Source organism: Rattus norvegicus, chromosome 10, assembly GCF_021556685.1.
Source record: "Rattus norvegicus strain SHRSP/BbbUtx chromosome 10, alternate assembly SHRSP_T2T, whole genome shotgun sequence".
NCBI lineage: Eukaryota > Metazoa > Chordata > Mammalia > Rodentia > Muridae > Rattus > Rattus norvegicus.
This window is the reverse complement of record NC_141543.1, coordinates 72,838,453-72,861,082: the sequence shown is the minus strand read 5'-3', so window position 1 is coordinate 72,861,082 and position 22,630 is coordinate 72,838,453. Positions and strand designations below refer to the sequence as shown.

Here is a 22,630-nt window from a genome sequence, read left to right as displayed (position 1 = left end):
GTACAAAGAGAAGGTGGGGTGGTTACTTCCCTCTCAGGACTCAACCAATGCTCTTTAACTGGGACTCCTGATATTGTGGCAAACACAGGAACATTGTAGAAAGAACAGTGTCATCCTTGGCCTGGTCATAGAGCTGGATAAGACCACCATCTCCAATCTTCTCCCTCCCCAATGCTTCCTGTTGATCTTATAGGCTTCTTCTCCCTGGAGCTGAGTCCACAAACATTCTCAATCAGAGCTCCGTGGATTGGATTTGAGTGGGGCAAGTAGGAGAGCAGCCGAGTGCAAACAACCTGGAATGTGGAATAGAATGAGTGCTTAGATTGGAGCTTAGGGTCCTTCAGCTCTCCGGGCCTACAGTTCCTTCTGCCATGGAAGTCAGACGTGGTAATGTCTGAGTATGTCATCAAGTGTGAACAGAAAAGAGATGTTAGCCAGTGCCTCATCCAACAGGTGAAAAAGCCCCATGAAAACTGAGATCATGCATTTGGGGTTTGGGTTTTTTGGTTGTCTGTTTGTTTTGTTTTGTTTTTGTTGTGGTTTTCTATTTGCTTTGCTTTGTCTTTATTTACTCCTATCTAGATGATACATAGCCAGCGCCCCCATGTAGCATCCCTACATTACCATGTTATGAGTTTAAAACGGGAGCCATGTTGATGTACAGGAAAAAGCTGAAGATTTCTCCTTTCACCCTTCTCAGTCCTGATCTCTGCTTTCTAAAAGTCCCATTCCATCACGTTGATTTCGCTTGGCAGTTTGAAAGAACTAGAGAACGCATGACTCGAATTGAAACAAACACACAACTACTTACACAGAAGATACAGGATGCGGATGAACGTGCATTCTGACTTGGGCATGCTTGTGGGCTTTTTGGGGTGCATAGCGGCGAATAAAGATGGCAGGCAGGGTGGGCCATGGGTGTAGGAGGTGAGGTGCTGCAGCGTTATGGCTGCAGAGAGGATGCTCAGCAGACGCTGCAACCCCACATGCAGAACACAAGGGGGAGAGGCAGCTCCACTCAGAGCATAGAAGCTCACTCTACACTACCTCTCCGCTATACACAATGCCAGCTCACCTGTGGCCAACGTGGTACTAATAAAGTTTTTGTTGAAAGCCTGTTGTGGATGATTGACTTCAGACCTGTCTGTGCGGATTTTTTCCCCCCTTGCGTGTGAATCAATTGGCTCCAGGGACTGAGTGACCGAGAGAAAACAAATAGTCATGGTTTCTTTCTTCTACTTTCTTCCCAGGAGACAGAAGGGCAGAGGCAGACTAGAAGAGGATCTGTACAAAGAATATGAAGGAAGGAAGTTTTGAGACCTAAACCAGAGAGGGTACGGCAAAGGGTGGGACAGCCTGTCACTTCCCCAGTGAAGGGACCTGAAATCAGAAACCTGGGCCTCCTCGTGCAGGTACCTCCCTACTGCTGGGGCTTGCTTTATTTATATGAGTGAGGACACCTTTAAGCGAGCACTCTAGATTAAAGGCTTTCAGGATCAAAGTGGCCGTGGTCAGACATGGTCCAAAAGCCTCCTTTGAGACTAGTGGAAAGGAAGTCAGCCCACCCATGAGAGTCTGGTTACAGGGAGATGTGTCTTGTTAAAGTAAACAAAATCAGAGTTAAAAGTACTAATTCCATACTACAATGCAAGGATGCATTTGAAACTGATTTTCGGTTATTAAAAAAGTGCCTGAGGGGAAAGGCACAGTGTGCAGTTGTGAATGACACTGCTGTTTTCACAGCTGCTGGGCTTTATTGAGTGCCTACCTCTTATTTACACGGTGGATTTTTGCCCTCACCATCCTGTGGTTAGGATGGCAGGGGCAGGAAGGTGAAAAGGGGCTTGTAGAGAAGTCTTGGGTGTCCATTCACGCATGCTGGGTGCAGAGAAGGTGAAATTGCTCCCTGAGAAGGCAGGCAGTCAGGCAGTTTCAGTTCCTCGGTGGCCCCAGCTCTCACCGACACTCACGTGCACAGATTAGGAAGTAGGAGATAACCGGTGTGCACGACCTGACATCAGGTGCTTTCCAGTTTGGTGACAGCAGCTGAGTCTCTGGGAGCAGTAAGGGACAGAATCATGGCAGAACCTTCACTTCCTTGGGACAGGCCCCAGGTCCCTAGGAATGGAAGGGTCCCCAGTTCTATAGCCTTGGCAGCAGAGAGGAACAGATTTATCATGAGCATTGATTGATGAATTCCTACAACCTGTTGCAATATACAGCCCTCAACCAGCCAAGCGGCTGGGGAGGGGGCAAAGGGGCAAGCAGTCTGGCAGGGTCTTTCTAGGCAGAGAGAAAATTGACATGAAACACCAATGAGCAGTTTGGCAGGGCAAACAGAAAGAGTCTCTATCAGGCCCACACAGCTGGTCTTGTGTGATGTCTTAAGCTGCCTTTCACCACCCACAAAGGCAGCCAGCCTCACGGGGTCTCAGCTCTACAGAGCCTGAAATTGGAAGTTGAACGGGAGGGGAAGATGGCAGGAGTCTATGTGTCTGACAAGTGCCAGGTGATCCCCAGTGCCCCAGGCCCTACCCTCATCTCACTCCAGCAGATGGTGACACGGGGTTAATGGCCAGAATCCCAGATTCCAGCTCAGTTTTATTCCATTAACTGGGTGGGTATTTATGATTTGGTCAAGACCAGTGTCAAATTGCAGCAGCAGCAGCAGCAGCAGCAGCAGCAGCAGCAGCAGCAGCAGCAGCAGCAGTAGCAGCAGCAGCAGCAGCAGCAAAAACAACAGGAGGCTCGAGGAATGAGTTAGCACAAATGAAGAAAACAACACAGAGATGTCCTACGGTTTCTTTAAGGCAACACAGCAAATTAAATCTATCCCAGGGTCAGGCCAATTGACGACTCCCATGGGTCCACTCTTTCAAAAAGGTTTCTCTAGTTTTCACCTGGAGGGCAAGTAACAGTAAGTATGGATTTAAGAAATCACTCATCAGGAGCCACAGAGATGGCTCATCTGTTAAGAGTAATGACTGCTCTTCCAGAGGACCCAGATTTGACTCTCAGTACCCACACGGAGGCTCACAGCTGTCTGTAACTCCAGTCCTAGGGGGATCTGACACCCTCTTCTTGCTTCCAAGGACACCAGGCACACTCGTGTCGCACATGTTCACATATATTCAGGCAAAACATCCATATGTGTAAAATGAATAAATACGTAAAAGAGAGGGCTCATTAAATGTGCAACTTTGCTTCACATCTCTCCTTGGTATGTCCTTCATAGAGAATTGTCTGCTAAAAAGTTCACAGAAGAAATAAGACTCGTTGCTCTAAGAGTTTATAAAGCAGGCTGCAGGCTATGCTTGGGTTAATCTTTCTTCCTGCAATGAGGAACCAGGAAGGAGGAAAAGTTGCACAAGGAAGACATAGAAGTTTGAGCTAATAACTCCATCTGCATGTTAGAAAAGAATGCATTTTCTTTTCTAATTATGGGTGACATCAGCAGCCGCCAGTATCTAGCAAATTGCTTGGGGAGCCGAATGCAGGGCCCACCCTGTCTAACTTTGCCTGCCACTCTCTTCAGGAGCAAGAGCACTCTGCCCAGAAGCCTCCAAGGGAGTCACGTTTAGGGCAGGCCCAAGGGTCCCCAAGATCGGAAGAGAGCGCCCCCTCCTGGCACCTCAGAACAGTAACAGAGAGAAATTCATAAATACATCCGTTTATTTGTTCTTAAGCAAATAAAAAGATTTGCCATAGCAAAAGTCTATGCATACGGGGCATACTAAGGGGTTAAACTGACTAATTTTCACATGAATTTATCTGTAAAGTTTTTTTTAATGTTTAGCTGTGAAGTGCACAAAAAAGACCATAATTATATACAATTAGGGCAGCGCCTAAAAAACTGGGCCAAGTAGACCTACTCTAAACCTGATGCCTGTCTACCTAAGAAGACCCTGCACATGCCCCAGAGTGAAGAAAACGTAATGGGGACCTGATTGATGCTGCAAATGTTTGACAACTGAGCTCCACAAAAGCATTTTATATATTTGGTTGTGAGCCTAGCCTTTAACGGCTGAGCCATCTCTCCAGCCCCACAAAAGCATTTTAAAGAATCAGACAATATCTAATGTTGGTGCATAAACCACAGTGTTAATTACAAGAGATTCTTACCAGCTAGAGAGGTCCTTAAGAAGAGCCAGGCAAGGGGTTGCGGATTTAGCTCAGCGGTAGAGCGCTTGCCTAGCAAGCGCAAGGCCCTGGGTTTGGTCCCCAGCTCCGAAAAAAAGAAAAAAGAAAAAAAAAAAAGAGCCAGGCAAGAACATTGTGTTAGCCATCTTGCCGAGTAACTAGCCGTGACAGAGAATGGTACAGTGATGTTTCTTTAAAAACACTGTCCATCTCTGGTCCTCCAGTTCAGTGCCAGGGCCTCAATGGCATGCGTTGGTGTCAGGGGCAGGTCTATAGTTGACAGATCCATGAGAAAGCCCAGCACAGAGCCCAGTGACTTGCAATGAAAGCCACCGTTAGTGCCTTTATCCTCTGGTCTTCCACTCATCCTTAAGTGCCTAGCCTGCTTACCTGAGGTCATCTTTGGGGTCATGCACAGGAAGCAGAAGAGAAGGCAGAGTGTGTTTGACCTTGGCTTTTAGATATGCAGTTCCGGAGGCAAATAAGATCCTGGTAAGTTTTAAATGGTTCCCCAGTCACCTGAAAGAGAATACCAAACATCAACAACAAAACACCTTCTCCCAGTATTGACCGAGAGTGCTAACTGCTAAGTGTCTAGCTAGCACGAACACTTCAAAGCTTTATCTCATTCCTTCAACATCCCAAAGCTCCACTACTGTAGAGGAGGGGAAATGAAAGTTTCGAGTCCATTAGGCACTTCCTCCAAGGTCACAGAGCAGGAGGCAGAGCAGAGGAGAGATGCAAGCTCCCAGGCCTGCATGACTATACCATAGCACCCTTCCCTGTCATGCTCATGACCTCCAATCTGATATGGGGGTGAAAGAACCATGAATGGGTTTATTATATCGGGGTGGGGTGACGAGATCTACTGTAGGATCCATCTCTGTACATATGAGAAAACCTGTCTGAACAGAGAGAAAATGACTCCAGAAGAAGAAGAGGGGAGGCGAAGGAGCATAACATGGGTAATGGTTGGTGAGGAGGGGCAGGGTGTGGCAGAAATCATAACCATCATTTCCAGCCAGGCGGAAGTGAGATTAGTAGCTGATCATCAGAGAGGTTGCACAGAGCTGTGTATCTGTCATGGTTTACCTTCCTTGAGCCATGAGGTTGGTCAATGTATTTTGTTCTCTCTTGCTTTCCCCAAGCCAACATAGTGTCTGGAACAGAGTTAAAGGGGAACAGGCTTATTAATTAGACTGATGAGCTAAAGGTTGGCGAGAAGAATCAGGGAGTTGGGGAGTCTTCCGCATGAGAAGCCTAGATTGTAAAAGCAAAAAACGGGGGCAACAAGGGTGCTGTTTGACCCAGAGAAAGCAGAGAGGCCATCTACACATGTGAAGAAGTGGTCTGTGTTTGACACATAGGGAGGTAGCTCAAGGGCAGGGAGGTGCAAATCCTTTCCTAAATTTGGAATGGAGAAACTTGGGTCTGCTTTTCAAAACCTGTTTCCGAGGTGAACATACCCAGATGAAGTCCCAGCTCTCATTTCACTGGTCCCGTGATTTGGACACAACAGTTCATTGTGGCGGAGTTTTCTCATCTGTAGGATGGCAATAAAATCAAGAATGTTCACTTGCTAAGGTGACTTGGTTTTGGTCCCTCTGGTTTACAAGCCTATGCCCTGTTGAGACCAGGACTCTGGGTTAGCAAAGGCACAAGGCTCCCCAGTCTTGATCATTTGCCTTCTGTCATGTCATATCATTCACGATTGATAAACTGACAAGGTCATGTTCCACATGTCACCTCAGACTGCTTTCTGGGAACCATCTCAGTGGATCTGGCTTTGCAGGAATCTGGATGGGTCAGAACGCCATCTCAGAATGGCCATTGGCCTAGAAGAGCATGATGTCAGCTTCGCCTTTCTCCACCTTCTTAAGCCTGGCAGGCCCTGGAGATGCCAGCTTCGCTCTCCAAGACATTTGCCTCCGTGTGGCTCTGCCCCAGCTTGGCCAAGTGGCTCAAGTTGGCTACTCTAACTTACAATTCCTTTCACCCTGATGAGAATTTATCCCTGATGCCAGCCACTTGATCCTTGGCAAGCCACACCTATCAGCCAGCAGGGGCCTGACTTACAAGGGATTTTTAGGAAGCAGGAGGTAGAAGACCAACCAGAGCCTGTCCTCTCTCTTACCTACAGCTCCAGCTGTGATTCCATCTGGCAGATCCTGGGACAGAACACACACACACACACACACACACACACACACACACACACACACACACACACACACACACACACCTTACACAGAATGGAATTCAACCAGTCCTACAGGGCACCCAGCTGTCTTCCTTTGTTAAACACAAAAAAGTCCTGACAGCCATATGGGGGTGGGGGATACTTGTTGCTCTTTCTCTGGGGCTCCTGTGGGCACACTGATTCTTCTATCTCTAAAAGGTCTTCTCTCTACTCTGGAGTGTCCCCCTCCAGCCTGCAGAGGGAGACCCTGTGGTTCTAAAATTGCTCCCTTCCTTTTCATCATCTCTCCCATAGAGACCCCCACATGGATGTGACCCTGGAGCCCACATTGGTGCAAAAACCCTTGCCAGCATCTCACTGGCCACATGCAGTTAAGTATCCACTTTCCTTCCATTAATGGAGATAGGGGATCAAGTTTGCTTTCCTCTGGGAATAGCTCATTACCTGAAGTAGAAGACCCCCGGCAGTTTAAATAAAAAGGCTAAAAACTTTCCATGTCCCCAACCCCTATCTGTCCTGCTCCTCTGACAAGCCTCCCCTTCTAGAAGCCTTGCCGGAGGCTAGCTAGGAAGACCGGCTCGTTCTGAGCCCAAGGGTCTTCCTCTCTCTCCCAGAAGGCTGGAAGCACGGAGCCCACAGAAGCCCCTGCATTCCTGCTTCTTCCTTCTCTCGGAGGCGGAGCGCAGCGTCCTCTCCCAGGCGGCAGCCGCGGCCCGCAATTGGAATTCTGTCCCCAAAGGGGGGCTGGAAAAGGAGAGAAAGGGAGGATGGAGACCGGCAGCCAGCGAGAAGCAGCGGCCAGGGTCCCATACATCCCCCGGAAGAAGCTAAGCGTGCTAGCTGCTAGGATGCTGCTGCGCCGCGGCGCCCCACCGCACTGCATCAGCGTGGCTGTGCTGACATCCCCCCATGCTTAACACGGGGCATTATGCGCTGGTTAACAGGCTCCGAGCTGCTCAGCGACTTGTTTTAAGCATTTTCTCCCTCGCTCTCGCTTTTAATCTTGTCTCTAGTGGCGTGTGTAGGGGGGAGGACTTTATTTCCATTGGCTAAGCGCTCCCTTCCCACCCACATCCCTTCCACATCACCTTGGTGTCTCCCTAAATAAAACCAGCCCTCCTTATCGCCTGGAAAAAATCAGGAGCTAGAGTTTGAATGGGTTTTATATAAACACTCACCCCTGTCAGCGTGCGGCCAGGCTCTCAGGATAACTCCCAGTGTCTGGCCTGATGCTTGCCTGGCGATCTCTGCCTTGAATGCCAAGGTTTAAGCAGAATTCAGAGGACTGAGAACTCTTCCCTGAGATTTGATCAACCTGAAGCCAGTTGCAGAACTGCACAGGGTCCCGATGGACCTCAAGGAGAGCCCCAGTGAGGGCAGCCTGCAACCTTCCAGTATCCAGATCTTCGCCAATACCTCCACTCTCCATGGCATCCGCCACATCTTCGTGTATGGGCCGCTGACCATCCGGCGTGTGCTTTGGGCAGTGGCCTTCGTCGGATCCCTGGGCCTGCTGCTGGTGGAGAGCTCGGAGAGGGTGTCCTACTATTTCTCTTATCAGCATGTTACCAAGGTGGATGAAGTGGTGGCCCAGAGCCTGGTCTTCCCAGCTGTGACCCTCTGCAACCTCAATGGCTTCCGGTTCTCCAGGCTTACCACCAACGACTTGTACCACGCTGGGGAGTTGCTGGCCCTGCTGGATGTCAACCTACAGATTCCCGACCCGCATCTGGCAGACCCCACGGTGCTGGAGGCCCTCCGACAGAAGGCCAACTTCAAACACTACAAACCGAAGCAGTTCAGCATGCTGGAGTTCCTGCACCGGGTAGGCCATGACCTGAAGGATATGATGCTCTACTGCAAGTTCAAGGGGCAGGAGTGTGGGCATCAAGACTTCACCACAGTGAGTACTTGACTTTCTGTTTGCTCTTGTGCTGTTCTTCAGTAGAAGTGGTGCACTGGCAGCCTTCTGTTTGTCTTGGGATCTCTGGTATGCAGGAGAGAGGGCGGAGACCCAGCTGAAGGCCAAGAGGGTAGCTGGTGCGAGTTGTTGGACCTGTTTGTAGAAAAGGTTACCTGTCAGATGGAGTACTGTGGTCCTTTCAGATTGGAGAGCTACCTGGGGGCTTGTTGTTTGGGGTCACTCCCCCAGGTGCTGAGTTGGACTTTCTCCCAGTCAGAGGGAAGAGGCCTGGGTTATCCATTGTCCAGGATGCTTGATGTCCGAACCGTGTGACGGGAACAGCTTGTCATTGGTGAGATGGCAGCCTCCTCTCTCTCTCTCTCTCTCTCTCTCTCTCTCTCTCTCTCTCTCTCTCTCTCTCTCTCTCTCTCTCTCTCTCTCCTATCTCTGTGCTCGGAAGTGGCACCAGGCTCTGCATCGTGTGGGCTGGGCTGGAGCTAAAGCTGTCACAGGAGGGGGTGTGGGGCCCCAGACAGTCTGAATGGCTCCCGTGTCCATGGGAGCTCACCGAGCAGGTGATGCCTCAGAGGTGTGGAAGATTCTTTCCTTCCGGTTTCTTGCCTGAATCCTGTGGAGAGGAAAGAGCCTCCACAAGCTCCATCTGGTCTTCCTGGAGGCAGGGTGAAGCCTCGGAACTGTCCATGGTGCTGTGGCAGGGAGGACAGTCAGGTAGAGGCTCCTTTACAGGATGGACAGAGAGAAGACAGATGTGATGTGGTGGTCCTGGAGGCTGGTTTGTCGGAGAGAGCGCTCTAGCTTGAAACTCCAAGGCTCGTTTTCTCTGTGTACAATTGCTTCACGACGTGGGTGCGGGAGGAGGGAGTGAGGAGGGGAGTGAGCAGCTGTGGGATTGGAAAGCCTGGAGGGAGTGTGGAGTTGAGTAAAGAGGTGGGGATGTGGCTCATGTTCAGGATGAGTTTGCCAGAGGGGGCTGAGAGGGAAGGATGGGAGCAGCTTTGTTGCCGCTAGGGTTCTTATCCCAATTAGTGGACTGCTAGGCATAACTTGGTGTAACAGGTCAGACAGCAGCTGCCAGCTCTTCCACACTGCCAGGCAAGTGTGGGGCATCAGGAACTGTGGGACCCTTCTGCGGTCCACTGTGTCTGCTTTCCACATAGCTTCCTGGGGCAGGGGGAGGGGAGCTTCAGGGACTCAGAGTCTTGAGCTCAAAATACAGTGACAACTTGGGGATGGCAGGTGCAGCAGTCATTGAGAGAACTGGACTGTGTCGTCAGCACTTGTCTGGGGGCTCTGCCTCATTCAGACATCCCCTCCCTTTCCCATAGTGCAGCCCTCCCCACCCCCTCTCAGGACCACCTGCCTCTCACTCTGAGGTTCTCTTTATGCTCCAGCTAGTCTCTGTCTTCAGCCTTTTGCACTTGCTGTTGGCTGTATCTCATACCGAAGGAGCCCGGAGTGCCAGGGGCATTGCTTCTCACAGCCTGTGTCTAGAGCTGTTTCCTGGGGGAGCCGTTTTGTATTATTATCCCTTTTAAACATTCCGAGGAAGAGCACAGCCAAACCTACAGCAGCATTTGCTAAAGATGAATCCAGTCTGAGCTGGAGAAGGGAGCTACCGGCCCTTCTTAAAGGAGCAAACAGGGTCCTAAAATACGTCATGCAAAAAATGATGTCTGAGGGGCCTTGGGGAGGGATGGAGAAAATGCCTCATTCTTGGAGCCTGAAACCATTGCTGTGTTCCAGCTCTTGCTTTCTAGTGCCTGGCAACGCTCAGACTCATCACCGTGTAGCTTGAAGTGCACTCTGCTCTTCCTCTCTCTGCCTGCACACACACGAACCCACAGATGACAGATGCAGGGTGTCTCAGACAGTAGACCCTGGGCTGAGTCTTTAAGCATCCTCACAAGCCTCCTCAAGATGGCATAGCTGACTGGCAGCTCTGCTCACACCCCAGTTCTGTTTAGAAGTAGGGGCTTGTTGATCTCAGGCTGCTCGTTTGTATTTGGTCCATCATTTGAATTGCTAGTATCCCAAGCAGCCAAAAGTCCGGTTTTGAAATCCTAACCGGGGTTTCTGAAACACTGAAGTTGCCTGTGGATAAAGTCTATGCTTTAATTCGTGACACACACGACCTGTCCACCTTAGCAAGTCCTAGACTCATCTGTTCGAGTGCCCATCCTTGACTTACCCCTCTGTGTGTGATATCTCCATGCACTGTAGAGAGGGCGCCCCTTGGCGTTCTCTTCTGACTGCTCAGGGTGTCAGAATGTGTGAGAGGAATCTCGTCTTAGCCAATGCGTGCCAGTGGGCACCGATGCTGAGCCTCTGCTGGGGAAAATATGATAGGAGACCTGCCTCAGACCCTACACTGAGGAGTGAGCCTCTCACAGACCTTTGTGCTCTTTGGGCTTTGGGCGTGGGCTAGCTTTCCTTGGGCGTTCACATCCTCAGTGAGACTATGCCACTGTTGGAGAAGCCTGTTTCCCAGCCTCTTCTCTCATTCAATCTCTGGAATAGCCATGCTTCTCCAGTGGGCTTTCTTACAAGCCCTGCTGGGGGTTGTGACACAGTGGGTGCCTTTTTTCTCTAAGCAGTCAGGGCTGACTTATTAGAGAATTTAAGTGTGGGGGAAGGGACGGTACAGGTGGACAGCTCCTTTTCTGTATTTGGTTTTCCTGTAAAGCCCAGAGCATCATCTCTGGGGCGAACGCTGTAGCACAGGCTTCCTTATTCCAAGTTCTCAGCCGCTGTGCAACGAAGTGTGTAATACCCTTTAATTAGTGAATGAGCTGTGATTCTAGCAGAGTGAGCAAAGGCTGTTCATGGAGACTCGAAGTCCCCAGGAAGCCAGGTGTGGAATGCTGAGTGCAGAGTAAGCAGGCGTGCTCCCTGCCTATGCAGAGACAGAGACTTCGCCCGGAACAGTCTGGCTTCAGAGAGGTCTGAGATTTTCCTCCCAGAAGAAAGACTTGATTCTGGGCCTTGGAACTCACAGAAGCTGACCCTACTGACCCAGTGTAGAAAGAGGGTGAGGTAGGAGTTGATGGGTGTGTATGTGTGTGTGTGTGTGTGTGTGTGTGTGTGTGAGAGAGAGAGAGAGAGAGAGAGAGAGAGAGAGAGAGAGAGAGAGAGAGAGAGAGAGAGAGAGACTCTGTGGCCTGAATCCAAGACCAACACAGTAGGTCTGGGTTTGAAGTCCTTGTCATCCTTGTTTCTTTGTGTCCTTCCATGCATTCTAGGTGGGCATTCACTCATCTAACGTTGACCTCACCCACAGTGTTGTTGGAGGAAAGAACTTCTGTGGCACTGTGTGAGGGAAGAAGCCTTCTATGTCTTTGCCAGCCACGTGGCTATGAGATGGAATACTGAGCACACGCGGAAGGGGGTAGCTGCGGTCTGCTTGCTTCCACTGTTTTCAAGGATCAGATTGGTGAAGAAGGCTGCAAAGACATGGGCAGGGAGCTGGGGGGAGCACTGCTGTCGCTGCATGGAGCACTGAGTGAAAACTCAACCTCCAGAGAGGATGCTGTTTTAAGTAGAGGTCCTGTCAGGAGCTGACTTGGCTGTCAGGTGTATTCCTGTCATTTGTGATCAACATGTGACAGGCTGGGCCTTAGGTTGCTCCTTTGCCTAATCACACGGGGGTTCACCTGTGTTCAGGTCTGGGAATTTAAGTGGCTCTTCCATTTTTACATGTAGTCTGCCCATCATTGTTGAGTATTTATGCTTTAAATGTGAGATTTTCTCAGGAAAGGCCCAGCTTTTTCTCCCCACTGAATGGATCTTCCTGCCCTATAGCGTATAACATTATAGAGATGGTGGAGGTTGAGTCTGACAAAGGTTGTACCTTTGGGGTTCTTTGCTCACATGGGCATCTGGAGGATGTGGACTTTAAGAAACCATCTGAACTGGGATTCCAAATCTGTGGGATTGGTGTGCTGGGAACCAGTGCTAGTTTGCTTAGCTCCAGTTTTCCCATCTCTGAAGTAGGACCAGTAGCCCCCCAAGACTCAGCTGGAGGAGCAGCTTGCTCTGAGAGGGACTGCTAAGTAAACTTGATCTGTAGTCTGGTTCTTTGGACCCCGATCTTCATAATCTTCCAGCCCGTGGCTGCCCCTTCATAGCGCAGGTGCCTGCTATGTTCTCTGTGTTCTTGATGCTTTCATGGCTTCCCCTTTTGCTGGGTACCCTCAGGTTGTCTCTTATCCTCTGGTTTGACTTCCGTGTTGCATCTTGCACTTTCCAGTTCATCTCCAAGAAGCATACATACCCGGTTATGGCCCCTACCATGGGTCAGGTAATCTCTTCCCTGTAGGTAGAGCTGTTCTCACTGTACCATGTTTGTATCTATCAAACAGGACCTATGGTCCAGTGATATTCCAAGTAAACCAGGCCTCTGCTATCACAACCCATCTTTATCCCAGCCAGTCCTGGGCCAGTCTTAGAACAGGTTTTGCAAATATCATGCCAAGTAGAGGGTAGGTTCCCCAACCTTGCCATTACCAAGCAGAGGCTCACTGGGTAAGTGGTTGCTGTCTGTCCCTGAATTTACTCATCATCCTAGCTCATGGGCCTTTCTCACTCTCTGTCTTTTGGGCCTTAGCTCATTGTATCTTTCAATGCTACTTTACCTTTAAAGTCCAGCTTTGTGATACTTGTAGCCATCTCCATCCACAGTACCTCTTCCTCTCCTGTCTTCCCAGCATCACATACTCCAGACTTTACCTTCCCTCTCTGCAGACCTGACACGATGCTTTTCCTTCTGAGAGAAGCATGAAATGTTGCCGCCAAAAGGGATCTTGGAGATAAATGAATTCATTAAATTCTTATGTTTTAAACTACTGAGAGTTTTAAAATGTGCTTGCAAATTGATAAGAAAAATGAGAGATTATGATGTGTAACATGATGTGTGTGTGTGTGTATGTGTATAAAACATATAAATGGTTGTATTAAGTACATGCATTGCCATGCATGCTTATCTTTTGTGTAGGTATGTGTATGTATGTTGGGAGCACATGAAATCTACAATTGTTTTGCTTTTCAAGTATATGGTACATTGTTATTAACTGTATCACAGTGCTAATAAATCTCTTTCCTTACTTCTCCTGAAATTTTTTGTCCTTTGATCAGCATATCTTCAGTCTTCCCACTCTCTCACCCCAGTGTCTGGTCTCCATTGTCATACCATGTGTCTTTAAGTTTAATATCTTTAAACAGTTCTAAACCTAGGGCTGGAGGAAGGGTCAGTGGTTAAGAGCATTGGCTGATGTTCCAAAGGACCCAGATTTTATTCTGAGCATCTATATGATGGTTCTAACCATCTGTAGCTCTAGTTCCAGGGAGTCTGATGCCTTCCTCTGGTGTCCATGACTACCAGACACATATGTGGTGGTGCACAGACATACATTCAGGCAAAGCAACTAATATGCATTAAAAAGGAGGCTGGATAATTGGGAGTTCTAGGTCATCCTCAACTACACATTGTGTTTGTGGCCAGCCTGGTTACATGTGACAACAGCCTCCCCCACCAATATTTTCACTCGCCTACATATTCTGAAGACCTAGAACTTCTTAGCAAATAGCTCTCAAAATACGTCCTCAGAGTCTATGTTAAATAGGTTTAAAGCTGTGGATACAAGGTGACTGGCTAATATGAGGCTGAGATACATATCTTTTAGCCTTTCTGGCACATGTACCTGGAATTCTGTTCAATCTGGGGAAGCCCTTATGCTTCCTGGTTATAAAAGCAATCCGGGGTCACTGGAGAAATATGGTAAATGAGGAGTAGGGGGAGGAAGGCATGGAAATTGTCCTAATATCCTTTTTATATAACCACATGCAATATTTTGGTATTTTGAGGGTATCTCCCTCCAACCACATAATTTGTACAGATTTGTGCTTTACTGTGTTGGCATCATGACTTCTATGTACATGGTACAACTTATCTTGGTCCCACTGTTTCTTCAGTGTTTGCTACACACACACACACACACACACACACACACACACACACACACACACACACACAGTGCTGATGCTCTTTCATAATTTTACTTTTCTTGGATATTTTAAGTATTTACACTTCAAATGTTGTCTCCTTTCCCCCCTCCCTCCCATACCCACTCAGCCTTCTTCTATAAGGATGCTCCCACCTACCCACTCCCACCTCAATGCCCTGGCATTCCCCTACATTGAGGAAACCAGACTTCACAGGACCCAGGACATTTCCTCCTATTGATGCTGGACAATGCCATCCTCTGCTACATATGCCACAGGAGCCATGGGTCCCTCCACGTGTACTCATTGGTTGGTGGTTTTGTCCCTGAAAGCTCTGGTGGGGTCTGGTTGGTTGATATCGTTGTTCTTCCTATGGGGTTGCAAACCCACCAGCTCCTTCAGCCTTTTCTCTAACTCCACCATTGAGGTCCCCTTGTTCGGTCCAATAGTTAGCTGCAAGCATCCTTATCTGTATCAGCAGGGCTCTGTCAGAGCCTCTCAGGAGACACCCATATCTGGCTCTTGTCAGCAAGCACTTTTGGCATCAGCAATAGTGACTGGGTTTGGGGGCTGCATATGGGATGGATCCCCAGGTAGGGCAATCTCTGGATGACCTTTTCTTCAGTCCCTCACCCTGTATTTCCTCCTGTGAGTATTTTGTTCTCCCTTTTATGAAGGAATGAGCCAACCACAGTTCGGTCTTACTTCTTCTTGAGCTTCATATGATCTGTGAATTTTTCTTAAATATTCCAAGCTTTTGGGCTAAGATCAAAAACTCAGGTGACAGCAGATGCTGGCTAGGATGTGGAGAAATAGGAACACTCCTCCATTGTTGGTGGGATTTCAAGCTGGTACAACTACTCTGGAAATCACTGTGGAGGTTCCTCAGAAAATTGGACACAGTACTACCTGAGTATCCAGTTATACCACTTCTGGGCATATACCCAAAACGTGCTCCAACATATAACAAGGACACACACTCCACTATGTTCATAGCAGCATTATTTATAATAACCAGAAGCTGGAAATTAACCAGATGTTCTCCAACAGAGGAATGGATACAGAAAATGTGGTGCATTTACACAATGGAATACTACTCAGCTATTAAAAACAATGACTTCATGAAATTTTTAGGCAAATGGATGAAACTAGAAAATATTGGCCTGAGTGAGGTAACCCATTCACAAAAGAAAACACATGGTATGTATGTACTCACTGGTAAGTGAATAGTAGCCCAAAAGTTGGTGCTCTTTATACAATTGTCTACACTGCAGTCCTCAGCTCACAAGTGTAAGTCCTGATTCTCTGCCACCTGTGTCATCTGGACTTTACATCAAAACGATCTAATGTAACCATAACGTAAATTAGATGAGCTCACATATTCCTGGGGGACTCAGCACCTGTGAGCCTCTGTCATAGTCTGGAGAGCCAAACTTTGCTGTGCTAGTCATGGGGTTTCCATGATGTCAGCCTCGGGTTACCATGTTCTGGCTTGTAGACTGGTAGGTTGTGGGCTGTCTGGCTGCATCTTTGCTGTTGTGCTGATGGGGTGAGGCCGTGATTGGGAGCTGTTAAGATGACTCATACTGTCTCCTTGGAGAGAAAAGCTGCTCAGCTCTGAGCTAATGCCCAGTAACTTGCTGGGTGCATGTGCATTTCTCTGTCTCCTTCCTTGGGAATTCTCTTACCCCCACAACTGTTGATTCAAGAGGAGTCTTGACTCGGTGGATAAAGAGCTGGCTCTGTAACTGTGAGGACCGGAGTTCAAATCTCTAGAATCCACATGAAAACACAGGTGGGCCTGGGGGCTTGCTTGGAATTCCAACACCCAGTAGGTGAGACAGAGGCTCTAGAGCAAGCTGGTTAACTATGCTAGCCATATCAGTGAGCTCTAGGATCCACTGAGAGAACCTGAATCAATGTCTAAGACGGAAAGAGATTAAGAAAGTCTCCCAACATCAACTATGGCCTCCCACATGCATCAACCCCATGTAAAGCTTACCCACATGAACATACATGCATGCACGCACATGCATACACACAGTACACAAACATGAGAGAAAGAGAGAGTGAGAAAGAGAGAGTAAGGGGGGTTGGACTGAAAAATACTTTCCATACAGTGAATCCAGTTTGCTGCTAATTTCCATAGGAATAGCTGAGATCACACACACACACACACACACACACACACACACACACACACACACACACACACTACGACCACCCCGAATCTAAAACCCGATTCCTCAAAGGTTGAATTGGCAGCTTTTAGCACCACGCTTGCTGTTGGAGACAGTGCTTCTTAAAGCAGTTCACACTTCCAAGTAGCAGGCTTCTCATTCCTTACCAGGGACCAAAAACACAATGCTCGAGTCAGGCTTTGTGCTTTCTCAGTTTTGTCTGTTCATGATTGAAGGAGTTAGGTTGAAATGTCAAACACGGGCAGCCAGGACACCTGACCTATGGTCTGTCATAGCCTAAAATAAGTGGGCTGTGTGTCTTGTGCACACTTGAATTCTTATATGTTATACCTCTACATGCATTTATCTTCAAACCAACACTTTCGGGCTAGGCTTACGGTTGCCAGACAGTGGCTGCAGCCAACAAGCAGACATACAACACATTAATTATTAGGTAAATCTGAAGTTTCTGGGGAAAGCCCAAGTATGAAGTTAGGCTTTTCCAGGAGACAGAAGCCCCTGAGGCAGCATTCTCTGATGCTAGAGTACTTATTTTTCCCTATAGCATTTCCTTTCCTAGCACTTTAGGCACACTCTGAGCAGACTTACTCAACGGTCATTGAAATGAATGCTGTGAAGAACTTGAGCTTGCAGCAGAGAAAGAATGTATTTGACTTCCATTGATGGATAATGAGCCTCTATGAGCCCCATTTTCCCCATCTGTAGAATGAGTGGGATGAACTAGACAATTTCCAAGGACAACTCTTTGTCCCGCATTTGCTTTACTAAAACTAAAACCTCCACTTGCACTGAGACTAGGGGAAGGCGCTGATGTTACTTTTCAACCCAGCATGCTTAGCTATTTATTGGTTTGCTTTTCTTTAAGCCCGTGAGGTAGAAACAGAAGAGCACAGATGCACAGTGCTGCTGTGGTGGGAGCAGGGAGGCACAGACCTGACACTCAGAATCCCAACCAGGAGCCCTGTGTGTCTGTCGACCCCTTCCCTCCACCTGACTGAAGGTTTCTTTTCATATTAGCATAGCAGATGTGAGCCTGGTTCTTCTCTGGATCTTACAGGTATGGACCAGCAAGACTCTGTGTGGGAGATGTTAAATAAAGGTGGTTTACAGAGACTCCCTAGACAGTTGCTGTGGGCAAAGCATCTTATAGCAGATCACTGTGCCTTTCTTGGGTGGCTTGTTAGAAGCCTCCCTGCCACTTGGAGGTAGCCTGTGGCCAAGGATCCTGTAGTGAACCCAAAATCCTGGATCCAAGGTATCCAGTCACGGGTACCTTGTCTTTATGCAGAACAATGATGTAATTTACATTCCAAGCTTCCCAAAGGTCAGGCTGAACATCTAGGTGGACCTTTTGCTTTTCCTACCCTTGTCACTCTCCACCCCGGGAGCTTTTTCTGAGAGTACTTGCTCAGTAAATCACCCACCAAGACCTCATCTCTTCCTCACTTTCTTGCTTATCCCTCTGTTTGGTGAGATGGAGTGTGGTCTCAGGTATGGCTTAGAGAGAAAGATGCCTGCACTAAGCTTGCTTTAAATCTTCCTCTGCCCACCTTCAAGGAGGAATCTATCCCCTTTGATGCTGGCAGTGGGTTGAGCCCATCTATGAAGAAAGAGGTGGGGAAAGATGGGTGCTGAGCAGGTGATGTTACTCATAGGTCAGAGAAACCACCAGTGGCGGAGGAATGTATGAAAGCCTCCTACTGTTCTGGCTGAAATGGGGAGACAGTGACTCAAGGGCAGTGTGGTTGGTGTCTCCAAACACTTATAAAATAATCCTAGAAAAATGGAAGCAGGACCTTCTCCAAGAGAGGACAGAGGACAGAACTCGAGCCGCTGGGCAGAGGGTGGGTGTTCAGAGAGGTGACTGCCAGCTGATTGGAAAGGCTTATCCTGAGACTCTAGAGCACTCTAACCCTGCCTGTGTAAGCTCCCTAGGTCTAACCAAATCTAGGGGATCACCGCTAGGCGAGGATCAATGTCCCATAAAGAGCTAGATTAATGACCTCTGATGTTACTTCCAGCTGGGAGAGTGTTTGATTTTTTTCCTTCCTGAATAGATAGTTGAGGTTGGGGGTTAAAGGCCACTGATGGAGGACATTGGAAAGAAGTGCTGATGGGTAGAACTAGCAACTCAGATTACAGATCCACCCACTGTCCGATACCACGAAGCTTTGAAGTTAAATGCCTCTGATGGATGCCAGGAAGAAGAATGGTGCCTTTAGAGATAAAAGAGTAGATTCATCCAGGGAGAGCACGGGAAGAGCAGGGTGCTGGAAGTCAGCCATTGTAGTGTCGATTAATGGCCTGGTCATTCCAAAATGTGTATGCGTGGCTTGTTGAGAGGCTGGCCCCGGAGTTCATCATAGATTCTGGAAGCTATCTCTAAGGCTACAGGGACAGCCTTAGGTTGTGGTTGAGCATGGTCCTAGTTCCACACTGAGGCCGGGGTTGGTGGGTACTGGGAAACTTATGGCTTAAACACAATCCTGGGGTTTAGGATGCTAAGAACACCCTCAGCTATAGAATCTGGGAAGGAGGCTAGGCTACAAGGAGAATACTGTGACAGACAACCAAGGGATATCCAGGATGGGGAAGCACAGCAAACATTAGAAGGCCACAGGGCTCTGGCACCTGAATCAATATTACAAAGGGAGCACTGTAGCCTCTAGTCACATTAACAGTGGCCAGAGCCAGACATGTTCAAATGTGTGTGACTTTTTGTGAATTATTTAGCCCTTCCAGGCTTCTGTTTCCTCATCTATTAATAGATTATTAATCTAATAATAGCATCTCAATACTGATGCTTCACAGGCATGTTCATAGTGACCACATGAGATAAGTATTAAGGCTTGTATTGGCCAGGAGCTGAATTATCTGCTTTATTAATTGTCTTTGCTTCCAGCCAGGGTCTCATGTAGCCTAGGTCTGCTCCAAATTCCTATGTAGCTGAGTTTGATCTAGAGCTCATCATCTTCCTGCCACTACCTACACATGCTGGGGTTAGTGGCATGAATCACCAAACCCAGTGTACAAGGTGCTGGGGATGGAACCAGGGCATTCTGCATGCTAGGCCAGCTTTCTACCAATGGAGTTACATCCCCAGCCCTAATGCTGTTAATTTTATTATTTCCGAGCTTAGGGAGTGATAGTGACAGGTGATCCAGGGACAGAAGGATTTGTTTTTAAATCTATACTGACATTAGAAGGTCTCAAGAGAGGGTGGGGGCTGTGAACAAGCCAAGCACCTAGTTACTGCTGTGGTTAAACACAGGCTAATGTGTTAGACCATATCCAAACTGAAATTCTTCCAGTGGCCCCACACTGTGTAGTTTATAAAATAAATAAGTGAATGCTAGTACTCTCTGAGCATCCCAGACATTCTTGTCCACCGTTTACATGGAAAAAACTCATCTAGTTTTCCCAACAGCCCCGTGGAATAACAGAGCTCTCTGTTCTGTTTAGTGAAGGAAGAAACGAAGCTTAGAACTTCTGTCCTATACTCAGATAGAAATGACTGGAAGTGGCATTTGAGTGGTCTTGCTCCAGATCCCTGATGCTCTGAAAGACCCTAGTACAGTGCCCTAGCTTGGTTATCTGTCACCAGGTTATCCTCCTGGGCAGGGGAGTTTGCTTGTTGCTCTAGCCTCCTTCCCACATCCTATAGCTGAAGGTGTTCCCAGCTCCCTAAACCAATGCTGTGTCTAAGCCATAAACTTCCCAGCCTAAAACTGCAGCTCTGCTGGAGTGCATTTGACATTATTGTGCATGGCCAGTCGACACTGTCCAAGACACCTCTGCTTGGATTCCACACCATGCTATGAACTATACATAAAAAGTTGTTTCTGCTCTTTCAAAACCATGGTGGTTTAAATAGAAAACAATGACTTTATATTTTCCCATCATTATTCCTCAACATGTAAGTGTCAAATCTGTCTGTCTCTGGATTCCTTTGTGTTACAATGTTCATGTTTGATGTTACAGTTTTCTGTTTTGAGTTGCTGACACGAGTTTCAGGAAGAAGCACCATTAAATGAACTTTGGCTTTGGATTAGGACAGCTTTTCCAACATCTTCTGAAATGGCTTTAAACTTCAGCCACATTTTACTCTACATTCAAGCAAAGCAGTATCCTCGGTGTTGATGATTATAAAATCACAAAGTCATCCATCAGCTCTGAAAAATGTTGAGTATGCTCTGTGTCCCGCAATATCAAATATTCTGCCAAGATTTAATTCTATCTGTAAAAATAAACAAATGCACCCTTCACATTAATATGAAAATTTGCATTCATTTTTTTAAAAATGGAAATTTATATACATATTAACGAAGAAATCAATATTCTATTTTCTGTTTATGAGCACTTGCCTGGACGTGCGTTTGTGTGCCACATGCATACAGTGACTGTGGAGGAAGAGGAGAGTGGCAAAACCTCAGGGAATGAACCTACAGATGTTTGTGAGTGGCTCTGTGGAAATTGAACCTGGATCCTCTAGAAAAGCAGCCACCAGGCCATCTCTCTAGCCTTTAAATAATTGTTTTAAAACCAGTTTCTTTATTCTATGTATGAGTAAATATTTGGTTAGCATGCCCATTTTGCATACCTACATATCTCTATTTGTGCAAAAATTGTGACAGGACTGGAGGAAGTTTAAGGAATCTGTGCCTCAGGAGATGCTATTTGGTCCTGCCGACAGTGGAAAATGCAGTGTTGTGTCTGTTTCACGGCTTAATGGAAGTTCAGTGACAGGGCTACGACATCTCAGACAGAAAGAAGCCCTGAAGAGTAAAGCTCATGTTTAATGATCGCTTTTGAGCTTCCTCTGGCAAGGCACTGTGCTTCCTGGCTTCCTGTGCAGCATGGAGGCCAATGAGAGAAGACTACTCACCAGCAGGTTTTCAGGCCAGAGCTTAAGGGGTTAAAATTTAGACTTACCGTGCTCTGCTTTATTTAGTGTCCCTCCTTGCCTTGGCATCTGGCATTGGAAGTAGTTAGACTGGAAGCCAAGAAAAGAAACTGAGTTGGAGGGGTGTCCCAGCTGCAGAGCTCAGCCATCCACAGAGCCCTCTGGTTCTTAGGGCATCTCTTACCCTTGTCAGGTTAATGGAGGAGACTGAGGCAGCCCCAGTGCTCTGTGACTGAGACCCAGTGAGAGGTTTTGGATTGCAAGATAGCCTCCCAGCTTTCCACTACTACCCTCTGGCTGCAGCTTCAGCCTTAGAGAAAGAGCAACATGCACCCTGAGAAAATGCTGCTTCCGGAAGTGGCCACACCAGGCCTTTCCTCTCAATGTGTGGGTCGCCCGAGGTGGATGGCATTGCCTCTTCAGTGCAGCTGCTATCACCAGCAGCACAGCTGGGGGCTATGCATGCACTCTGTAGATTGCACTTCCCCCTTTCAGGGCAAGAAGGGAACCGAATCTTGGAGCTGTAATTTTTGCACATCACAAGCGTCATAGTTCTGGGAGCTGGGCACAGGCCTGGGTTGCTTCCGACCTTCCACCTGCCCTGTTTTCTGGGCGGGCTGTTGATCTCTTCTATCCACGGGGAGAGGCCAAGCAGTTCCTCTGCCTCTCTATCAGTGACTTGACTTTAAATGTCCAATCTGAGTGTGAGCAAGCGGTCATCTTTGCAGGTGGCAGAGGGGCCCTACAGTGACACTAACAGTTCATAAAAATATTTGGATAACTTCGGGATTCAACACTACGATTGCATATTGCTGGGGTGAACTTGAGCAAGTGATTTAATTAGAGTTTGTGAGAATGGAACAATATGAACGCTGTAGCATAATTGGTCTCAACCTGCAGGAGTTACTTCTTGCTCTTTCCTAGCTCACCATCTCCACCTACACAAAGACTCTGCCTTCTAATATGGAGCTTTGCATTTCTAACTCTTCTTTGTTTTATTTTAATATCTTTTAACCAGATGGCTTCTCTTAGGATTCTTTGCCCTTGTTCTCTTATGGTCTCCTTCTGCCTTTATCCATGGTGATTGAAGCTCCTCTCTCTGGAGTAGAAATGGTTCAGTAGGGAATCTAGCACTCTCACTATCTTACTTGCTTTTGTAATGTTGTGATAAAATATTCTGACAAAAGCTGCCTACAACAGAGAGAGCCTAGTTTGCAGGGTCACAGTTCAAAGTACAGTCTATCATGGTGGGACAGTGAAGGCAG

The 22,630-nt window shown here is 47.7% G+C and overlaps 1 protein-coding gene and 1 long non-coding RNA gene across 4 annotated transcripts in view; one reads left to right on the top strand and one right to left on the bottom strand.

Moving 5' to 3' along the window:
- Window positions 1–534: 534 nt before the first annotated feature.
- Window positions 535–7,605, bottom strand: LOC108352208 (uncharacterized). 2 transcript variants are annotated; one of them, XR_015631878.1, is made up of 6 exons: window positions 7,519–7,605; window positions 5,607–5,683; window positions 5,233–5,300; window positions 4,531–4,659; window positions 1,769–2,054; window positions 535–1,284 (listed from the first exon to the last, which is right to left on the bottom strand). It is a non-coding gene; the product is annotated as an uncharacterized LOC108352208 (long non-coding RNA). The 2 variants fall into 2 exon arrangements; XR_015631879.1 differs by lacking the exon at window positions 5,233–5,300 and having other exon boundaries at window positions 1,117–1,284.
- Window positions 7,536–22,630, top strand: part of Asic2 (acid sensing ion channel subunit 2) — a 1,063,476-nt gene continuing 1,048,381 nt past the window's right edge. Inside the window, 1 exon segment of one of the 2 annotated variants that reach the window (NM_001034014.1) lies at window positions 7,536–8,243. In NM_001034014.1, the coding sequence (NP_001029186.1) occupies window positions 7,689–8,243 (555 nt within the window). In that variant the 5' untranslated portion in view covers window positions 7,536–7,688. 2 annotated transcript variants of the gene reach the window in all.